The sequence below is a fragment of the Arachis stenosperma genome, chromosome 6 (genome assembly GCF_014773155.1).
Source record: "Arachis stenosperma cultivar V10309 chromosome 6, arast.V10309.gnm1.PFL2, whole genome shotgun sequence".
NCBI lineage: Eukaryota > Viridiplantae > Streptophyta > Magnoliopsida > Fabales > Fabaceae > Arachis > Arachis stenosperma.
The window spans coordinates 23,979,814-23,990,662 of NC_080382.1; the positions used below are offsets into that span (position 1 = coordinate 23,979,814).

Genomic DNA, 10,849 nt, shown 5'->3' on the forward strand with positions numbered 1-10,849 from the left:
GCTACAAATCTTCAACTTAAGGCAATATAGAAGGTTTCAACCAGGATTTTCATTGAGCTGTAATCATTCAAAATTATATATATTTACAAATTATTAAAATTATTTTGTTGTTAAGAATATTAATTCAAAACTATAAATTTATATCATTTTATAATTATTGTTAAAATTCACCTAATGACCTTTGTTAAATAAAATAATACAATTGTAATTTAACAATTTCAATCAAATTTGCATCAAGAATATTATAGTATCGGTTAATAGATTTTTAAAAATCCTTATTAGTGGAAATTTCCTTTTATTTTGGATCTGAATAAGTTTAACGTACGCCTCGCAAATACAAATAAGGAAGAGGATTAAAGGAAAAAAATCCTTTGAGAAGTGAAAGATCATATCATACTAATTCAAATCTTAAATATATGAAAACATATAAATAGAATGCACACAAATAAAAAAATGGGATTTTATCTTTAAAGTAGATTATTTGTATAAAGTAAAATATAATTCACCATACATAATATTTGTATGGAATTGTTGCTAAAATAATAAATAAAAATGACATTACTTCATCTTAAAAATATGAGTTTCATTAAACTAAGATATCTATATAGTGCATAGAAATAGATGAAATTGTAAAAGCCACAAAACTAAAAATATCTATTTAAGAAGTCATTCTAAAATAACTAAAGAAGTACATCCACCAAACCTAACAAATAAATAATCAATAACCAAAGTATTGTAATTTATCAACGTAACTACTATTATTTTTACATCTCATGGTTTGTGTGCATATTCCAAAACTCATTGGCCGACACTATAATTCGTGACTTCTTCTGGTTGATCCGACTCCTGAGTAAATGCACGGCGGTTATCATGCGAATATCATGATCCTCAAGCTGCGATTTATTTATTATGAATTAGTACAAAAAAATAGAGTATAAATATTAGAGATTTGTAAAAGCTACTCACCTTATTGTTACCCTTTGGTTTAAACTCAAAAGTCATATCCATCCACTTCATTACCTAAGTTGCAAAGTTCCACCTTAAACTACAGTGAGATATATCTTCTGGCCTTATAATTTTGTAGTCATGAAATTGTTTATTATACTCTTAAATGTCATCATCCTTGTAAAAATTTGACATGATGATTTGTTGCAGTACGTTTGCCTGATTTTAATTAACTAGTTAAATAATAGAAACGAAAAGTCTTTGCAAATAAAATTATAAAAAAATTTTATGGCCTTACTAGGGTCTTGATAACACGTTCACGATAGTGAATTCTGTCATCATTAAAATGGGTGTCCAAGTGATAGATCGTACATCGTCAACCGAGATTACCATTAGATACCAATGGTCATCTTCTTGAATAGGAACATATACCTAGACCATAAAATTTTCCTGTGTGTTATGTATGTTGATAAGGAAAAATGATTGTAATTCAACAAAAAATATCCAAAAAAAAATCTTACAAATTTTAAATTAGTAGTAGGTTGCATAAATTTGTATATATAGTGTTGCATCTTTCGCTCTAAATGTATCTTACTGAAGACATCCACCTAAAAACATTAATGCATTCATATAACTGTTACTACATGATAAAGCATGGTTCTTTATCAGCATTACATTTATAACTTATAATAAGTAAAAATTATCTTGTTAGGTGTTATAGAACATACCACAAATTTCGGTGGAAGTTGCCATGTTGTCTTGAAACTTACATCAGATTGCTCATCGGTGCATCTCATTGCCACTAATTCAAGAATCTGAACCATAATCCAAATATATTACTAAATTGTGCAAAAAATCAAATGTAAATTAATTAATAGATGATTTGTGTACCTTATCCGTAATGGGTCTGTCAGGTAGAAAATGATCAAAGTCTGCTCTAGTAGCTCTAATTGTGTCTGTTACCACAAGTTCTTCACTGTTTTAATTAAAAATCAAAACACATTAGATGGGTCCTCATTGATCAACAAGACGAATAATATCAAAATAACTTATGATGGATCTAGCGAGGCTGAAAATGTATATGCACAGGCCTTTATCTGATATTCCAGAAGACGCATGGTTGGAGTTGGCATACATTTACACTTCATTGACTACAAGGTTTAACACAAGAGTATTAGCAATACTCATTGTAGACTAGATAGTTAATTAGCACTACTCATAACAAATTAGATAATTAAGGATTGGTGCCTAAGAGGTAATTACGTTGGTAATGGAAAAGAAATAAATAGGTCTTCTATAGTCTTTTGTTGGGTTGGCTCAGTGCATAAGACGCCTTGGATTTATTGAATAATTTGGGCTCAATCTTTGGCTTTGTAACTCCGGCTGGGGGAGTGAACGATAATTTTTTCTGTGTACCCATAATAGTCTTACCCTAAGAAAAATAATAGGTCAATAAACACTTATTATCATGTTAGGAATATACTAGTAAAAAATATGATGTATGAATTTTACTGCACATGCATATACCTTTGATATATTTTTCTTTTTCGTTGCGGCTCTTATCGTTGGGGATACTGGTTTGTCCATATTGATTCTGATGTTGAACGCATCATCGTGAGTGAAAGTCCTCTTGAACAATAAGATCATCCTCATCGTCTGATATAGCAGTATGAATATAAATATCCAAACTCTTAACCTTCAATCTATTTGAGAATGGACATGTCTTTTGTGAAGAAAGTTTGGTTGAAGTCTCGAAATCATTGTTCAGACTCAGTTGTGATATCATTGTCTCAATGCGGCTTACAGCTTCAAGGATTTTATCAAATTTTTTGTCTCAAGCCATGTTTACAACTCTCATTGACTGCAAACATTTTAGATAAAATAATTTCATATAAATGTAAAAATACAAAAAGAGTGGTGGTTGTTCTTATGAAATTGTCAATGGAATAAGACAAAGATTTCTCTAATCATATCTAATAGCCTAAAAATGTTTATAATATATAAAATGTATTACATAATATAAATTGCATTACTGTTTGCCAAATTAAATTACCTGCATGCTACGGAGGACCTCTTCCACTTTACTAGACAATTCTTTACTTTTATTTAGATTCTTGTTTTGAATAACATCTTCATTGATAACTAGGTCATCTTGTAGAAAGAAAACATAATAGATTAAATTACTCATAATATATTCTACTAAAATTTAAAATCCATGACGTCTTACCTTAGCATTAGGAATTGTAGTTCCAATTTGATCACCAAAATCAAGTGTGATAAGATCACAGTCTGTAGCTAGTGACATATTTTGTGTATTACATGCATCACTAGAGACTAAATCTTCGTTAGGATGAATATCCATAATTATTATCAATGAAATAATATTGTATGAGTAAATTTGGTAGAAAGGCAAATACTTAAAATAATTTGTCAAAGTATAAAAAAGTAGTCGGAGTGAGCACATATATATACACCCACTAAAGATAATCAAATTTTAATTCTATCTTTTTTTAAACTTTCAAATTAAGTGAATAATTCTAAAAATTTTATCTTTTTTAAACTTTTAATTTAAGTGAATAATTTTAAAAATTTTTATGTTATCTTATCTTTTGGTTAAAATCAAAATACAAATTGAATTTTATCTTGATTTTTATTTTATAATTTAACAAAGTAAATTTTATTAATTCATATGATTATATCTTATCAATAATTATTTTTAAGTAGATAAATACTCAAATAATAATAATAATAATAATAATAATAATAATAAATAATAATAATAATAATAATAATAATAATAATAATAATAATAATAAGATTAGACAGATCACTAATAATTAATTAAACTAGTTGAATAGCAATATACGTGTTCAAGCACTTGCCAATCGATTGAAACAATAATTGAGTATACTTCAATCGATTTCATTAACAAAACAATCGATTGAATCAGTAATTGTGGATACTTCGATCGATTGCACTAACAAAACAATCGATTGAAACAGTAATTAAGTATACTTCAATCGATTACACTAACAATACAATCGATTGAATCAGCAATTGAGGATACATCAATCGATTTCACTAACAAAACAATTGATTGAATGCATACAAACTCCTGATTGCAAGCATTCTTCAATCGATTGGTTTCTTAATTCAATCGATTGAATGCATATCAATTGATTTCAAGAACAATTGAAACAATTTCAAGACCCTAATACAGATTTTCTTCATTCTTTGACACATTTTCTTCATGGTCCAGGCCTTGGGATGATGCCCCTTGGGTTTGTGATGCCTAGATTAGTGTATAGAAGATCAATTGCTTCTCCTTGATGATTGATAGCTTCGGTTTTCCTATCTTGACGCTGCCTCATATCAGCAAATTGTCCCTCCATATATAATCTTATGCTTCGCAATTCATCCATCAAATCTCGCATTGTTGGCGAAGGAGGAGGTGGTGATGGGGGGGTTCCTGGGATTGTGCTTGCACCTCAGGGTCTTGTGGTTATCCTTGGATCTGAGGTTTTTGGGCATCCGGATCTCTTCCCATCTGTCTTAGAGTACTGTCATCAATCTTGGCTACATTACTTAAGACGATACTTTTCTCTTCACTCAAGTCAATTCCAAGCCATTTGAAAATCTTGGTCCATTGGCAAGTATATCCTAAACCAACACTTGATTTTCCTTTCTTCATTTCAAGCATATGATGAACCATAAAATAAGGCCAGTTTATCTCCTTTCCAGTCACCATAGCCCAAAGCATTAGAATATCTTCATTAAACAAGATTCCATGATTATGTTTTCTTGGAATTAATATGTATGAAAACAAATACATCAATATACACTGCCCATTACCCAAACAACTGCAACTTATATTACCTCTAGCATCCATATGTGGATTCTCATACTGCAAACTCTGCAAGCCAACCAATCTATTATATTCACCCCATTCTTCATCTACCACAATACCTCCAGTAAATTTTTTTCCATGATAAACTAAATTTCATTGTTAAGCTAATTGTTTCAAAGTAACTCTATAATGCCGTGACCCTAAATCAAACTCAATCAGCGGCATTACTTCCTCATCCTCTTCATCAGTTTTAGGAACAATATAATTTAAAGTACTATAAACAGCCCTAACCAAGTGCGGATAATAATCATCCTTAGTTTGTACAAAATTAGTCAAGTGTTGTGTTTGCAAAGCATTCCAGACCAAATTATAATGTTTATCATGAATGAACTCGGCTGTTATGTACCTGGGAGGACCTTGACTCGAACTTCTCCACATAGTTGTTCAATGACCTCGGAAACGGCAGCCACCTTGCCATGTAATGGGATGAAGCAACTAGTCTGGTAGATGCAGAACTTTCACCCTCAACCCTATCTCTTTTGGCGTTCTTAGTTCTGGCCATTTTGGGGATAACGGTTCAGTGGATTTTGTAAGGATTTGGATGAGAAATAATAATATGTATGTAGTTTGGAGTGGTTGTTGATGAGATTGGAGAAGAAGAAGAGAGAAACTTTCTGGATTTAGAGAGAGAAGATAAGTGCAGAAATGGTGATGTTATGTTTTAAAACGGGGAGAGAGTCTGAATACGCATGGTTACCAGATTTAATATATAGCGCAATTCAAATTTCAATCAATTGGATTATTTTACCAATTGATTGAATGAAGAAAAAACTTATTTACATCACATTCCAATCGATTGAATTCTCATACCAATCGATTGAAATAGAATATACCATTAGTCATGTACAAACTTCAATCGATTGAATTGTGAGACCTCAAGTTGCTTTGAAGCTTTCAACCGATTGGATAATATAAACAATCGAATGAATTGTAAAAAAACCCACATTCTAGTCATTGTTCAATCGATTGAGTACTATGACCAATCGATTGATTTTTGCAAAAACCATACTGCTTTGCAATTTCAAACAATTGTTTTGTGATGACCTGAAGTCCAATCCAATCGATTGAGTTATGAAAAACCTGAAATTTAATCGATTGTTTTGTTAATCCAATCGATTGATTCTCTCTGAAACACGATTTCACAACACTCAAGGGATGTAACGGATCAAAGATAAACTTTTAATCGATTAGGATTGCTAAATAGTTATTACGATCAATCGAAGATCTAATTCGTTATTGTTTTTGTTTTTGATTGTTAATAAACATAATAGATGAATGACAAAATAATAATTTATAAAATAAAAAATAGTTTTTATAATTAAATAAAATATATAAGGTTAATTTGTAATTAAAATTAGAAAATGATTATTTAGCAGTTATTAAAAAACTAAAAAAACATATTTTGTTATGGGACCATGTAATGGTCCAAACGTTTTGGGACTATCTAATCCTTTGCCATCTTCAAACTACTTGACATGAGTTTAACATAAATAAGATCCAACATCGTTATCAAACTCAAATAATCCAAACAAAGAAGTACATCACCTAGGCCACATGTAATGAAAAATTATATTTAAATAATCATAATTTTATAATTAATCATCCTCAACTTAAGGCCCAATTTAGGTAAACAATTTAAATAAGCTCTTTTAGAAAAAGAGCTTTAAGTATAAGGACTTTTATTAATAGCACCTTATAAATAAGTTATTTTGTGTTTGGTTCTTTACTTATAGAAGTACTTATTTTAAAGTTATAGCGTTTGGATAAATAACTTAAAAAATACAATTTTTTTCACAAAAAATGGATGTTAAAACAACGATGATAACAAATACTTTTCAATATTGAATGTTGATTTTCTATAACCTAATCACTAAGATTACAATTGTTTAGGCAATTAATTCTTTATTTGCTCTCTTATTAGTTCCATTTTTTAGGTAGAAACTGGTTCTTCTACTTCATCTTCACCCATAACGGTGTTCTTGTATGTGGTAAATAGTAATAAAATTTTAATTCACAATAATCTTGATGGCAATGCCAAAGAAATTATTGTGTAGTTAGTATTTGCTGTTTTATTGTGTATGATATGGTAGATAAAAATAAAAAATAAATGTGAAATGTGTGTCAATGTATATTTTGTTGCTGTTTTATATATATATATTTTTTACTTCTATTAGAATTCCCTCCTCTTTTATTGAGGTCAAGAACTTGCTATAACTAACTATAAAAATAATAGCAGCTATATAAAAATAAAATCACATAAGGAAAAAAATAAAATTAAAACTGATATTTTATACCACACACAATGTTAAATACAAATTTAATAATAAAAATAGAGTGGTAAAATGATAAAAAAATGGAAGGAATATATGCAATAAGTGGTTCAGATGGAACATTATTTTAAAATGGTGGTGGAGGGTCAATATTTTCAGTAGATAAATCATTACGTGAAAATGATGGTGGAAGGTCAATGCTTTTAATAGATCAAACCTTGGGTGAAAATGGTGGTAAGGGCCAGTATTTCTAGTATTTTTTTACAAAGCCAAGAATGAAAGTAGATTTTTTTGTTTGGAGGTCATTTTTTTTACAAAAATGATAGAATGACTTATCGAGGAGAAGAAGTCGTATATTTCTACTTCTTCAGAAAGTTATGAATTAACTTTTCGGGAAGTTAAAAATTCTTTTTAAAATAGTGCTAAACACATGTACTGTGACTTTTTATAATTCAAAAGTAAAAAAAAAAAAGTAGCTTCTGCTACTTTCCAAACGGGCTCTAAGTCATAAGCGATCACTAACCTTTTTACCATAAAAACCAGTGTCCTCTACAGTCTTAGTTGCATTGGTTCCATTTTTGAGGTTTACATCATCAAATGTATGTTTTCTCAATTGAATTATAGGTGGCAATGGGGTGGATAAGGGCCAATTTTTATCCTATTCAATCTCGTCTCGTTCTACAAAAATTTGTTTAAAATTTGTCTCACTTCTACTCACGGATAGTAAAAGATTAAATTCTAACCTCCGCAATACCCATCCCTGTATTATTAAAATCTAACAAATAAAATTAAATTTTAAAATTTATATAATCATCATTACATACATAACATAAATTAAAATAAAAACTTAAATATGATACAATATTATTAATTATTTTACTAATTCTTTTACATATATATATATATATATATATATATATATATATATATATATATATATATATATACCGCGACGGGTATTACCTAAATCCAACCTGCCCTACCCCACCCAAGATCCCATCTTGCTAAAATCCTGTCTGGAGCGGGGTGAGTACCCACAGGTTCGAGTAATATTACCATCCTTAAATTTCGCACGGGAAGTCCCACAACACATTCACATTTCGACAAGTATCTTTCTACACATGTAGATAAATATGTATTCTACACAGTAGTAACAACCTTTAATCTATTATAGGGCAATTTACCTATATAAAATAAGTGGAACAAATGTTTACTCAATTACAACAATTGAGAATTTGTTACTTACATATCTTGATACACAGGGGTGAAGCTAAACAATATTTACTAGGGGGGCCAATATTCTTTTTAGCTTTTTATTTTAACAAAAAAAGTTAAAAGTAACTCTATATATAATTTTAATTAAAAATAACAACTAAAACTTAAAAATTACTTTTTATAAGATAACTGAACATATTATATATTAAAATAATTAAACACAAATATCTCAAAACTAATTTTAAATATTGTAAATATAAGTTGTTACATACTTGTTTTTAGAATTTTCAAATACTATTCAATTCTTTTTTAGACGTTTCCTGCAAAATTATTAAAAAAATGTATTATACTTCAACCTTCATATAAATAATTTAAATCACAACCATAACTTATGCAATAAAAAAATTAGTAACAATATTATTAGAACTGAAATAAATTAAAATTTACAACTTACATAGACAATTGAGCTCGACATTTTTCCCTTGATTCAAAGTCATCTATTATTGAATCTGTACTGAAAGTAGCTGCAATTTCTTTCTCAATGTAAATGACTAAATTATTTGCAAGAAATTCGTCTGCCATTTTACTTCGAAGTCTTATTTTAACAATTTTCATTACCGAGAAAGCTCTTTCTGTTGTTGTTGTAGATACTGGAAGAGTCAAAACATTGCAAATCAGTCTATCAACCACATGATAAGTTCTTGATTTTTCTGTTTCCTTCAATCTTTGACATAACTCAGAAAGTATCCCAACATCTTTTAGATGATTCGGTATATCAAATGCATAATGTTGCAATTGAGCATTCAAGAGAATCATTTCATGATCAGAAAAATCTGAAGGATAAAACTTTTCAGCTAACTTGCATATATTCTGAATATTAAACAATTTAAAATTGTCTTTAGGGTCCAAAGCAGTACTTAAAGTCAAAAGCTCCATGGTTTTCTCATTGAATCTACTATTTAACTATTGAATTTGAGAGTTAATTGCTGCCAAAAACACATCAACTCGATAATGATGCTCGATTGTTATCTTTGGTTGACGAGATCGACCTCTTCCAACCGTGTATTGTGTACTCATATCAGGGATGTCAATTTCATGTTTCTCACAAAACTTCTTAACAATCTCAAGTAAATTGCACCAACCATTATCCCTCAATTTTTGAAGAAGTAGTTTTGATGTGGAAACAACATGCATTGCATTCAAAATATCTTGAGATTTTTGTTGTAATGCTTGGCACAAAATATTAGTAATCATCATAATTTCCTTCATCAAATATAACGAAAAAATAAATTCAAACGAGGATAGCACTTTGTTGACACCATAAGCCTCACCTCTTTGAACAGAAGTTGTACCATCATCAATAATGTTATTAAGAACGGTTTGAGTAGCTGAAAACATTCTTATCAAGCTACAAACAGAATGAAAGTGAGAACTCCATCTTGTATCTCCAGCTCTTTGTAAAGTGCCCATTTGATTTGCACCTTGACCTGTTTTTAGCTCATCATTGGCAACCAATTTTGCATTTTCAATTTCTTGAGCTTCTTGTAGTTGATCATGTCATTTGCAAGATGCACCAACAATATTGACAATAGCAGTCAATTGTGTGAAAAACTCATGAATTTGAAGTACTTCCCTTGAAGTAGCTACTAGTGCTAACTGCAATCTATGAGCAAAACAATGGACATAATATGCTTGTCGGCAATCATTGAGAAATAAAGCTTGTAAACCATTCCATTCCCCTCTCATATTGCTAGCACCATCATACCCCTGACCTCGAATATTTTCAATTTAGAGATTATAACTAGAAAGCACAAACACCAACTCTTTTTTCAATGTCAAGGCACTAGTATCACTAACATGTACAAGATCAAAGAAGCGTTCACGAACAAAACCATCCACATCAACAAATCTCAAAACAATAGCCATTTGCTCTTTTTTAGATTCATCACGAGCTTCATCAATGATAATATAAAATTTGGCATCTCCAATATCCTTTCTAATTGAGTTTCTTACCATTGTAGCAAGAACATGTAGAATTTATTTTTGAACATCACTTGAAGTATATTTAGCAAATCTAGGAGCATTTTCCAAAACAAGCTTCTGAACACTACTATTATAAGAACCCAAAAACTTTAACAATTCAATAAAGTTACCTCGATTATCTGAACTCGAGCTTTCATCATGGCCTCTATAAGCGCAATCTTGAAAAGTCAACCATCTAATACAATCAATAGATGCTCCAAGTCTACGTTGATTATTCTCAATTTCCTCTGATGTTTGTCATTTCATAAGTGTATCAACATGTTGTGATTGTTTCATCAAATCATCACATGATTTCGTTGCCCTATGATGGAACGAATTGGGGCCTTTGCCAATGTGATTCAAAAGAGGACAATCTTTTTCACTATTTACCTTCTTCCAATTCCTGAAGCCGTTTTCAATGAAAGCATTTGAACCTGTATTGATTGAAGTTCCATAGCAAATAAGTAGCATGGTAAACAATATACAACAT

At 29.9% G+C, this 10,849-nt stretch overlaps 1 protein-coding gene across 1 annotated transcript; it reads right to left on the minus strand.

Moving 5' to 3' along the window:
- Positions 1-9,300: 9,300 nt before the first annotated feature.
- LOC130933910 (uncharacterized) lies at positions 9,301-9,807 on the minus strand. Its single transcript, XM_057863511.1, has one exon. The coding sequence runs from the start codon at positions 9,805-9,807 to the stop codon at positions 9,301-9,303; it is 507 nt and encodes a 168-aa protein (XP_057719494.1).
- Between the last annotated feature and the right edge of the window lie 1,042 nt (positions 9,808-10,849).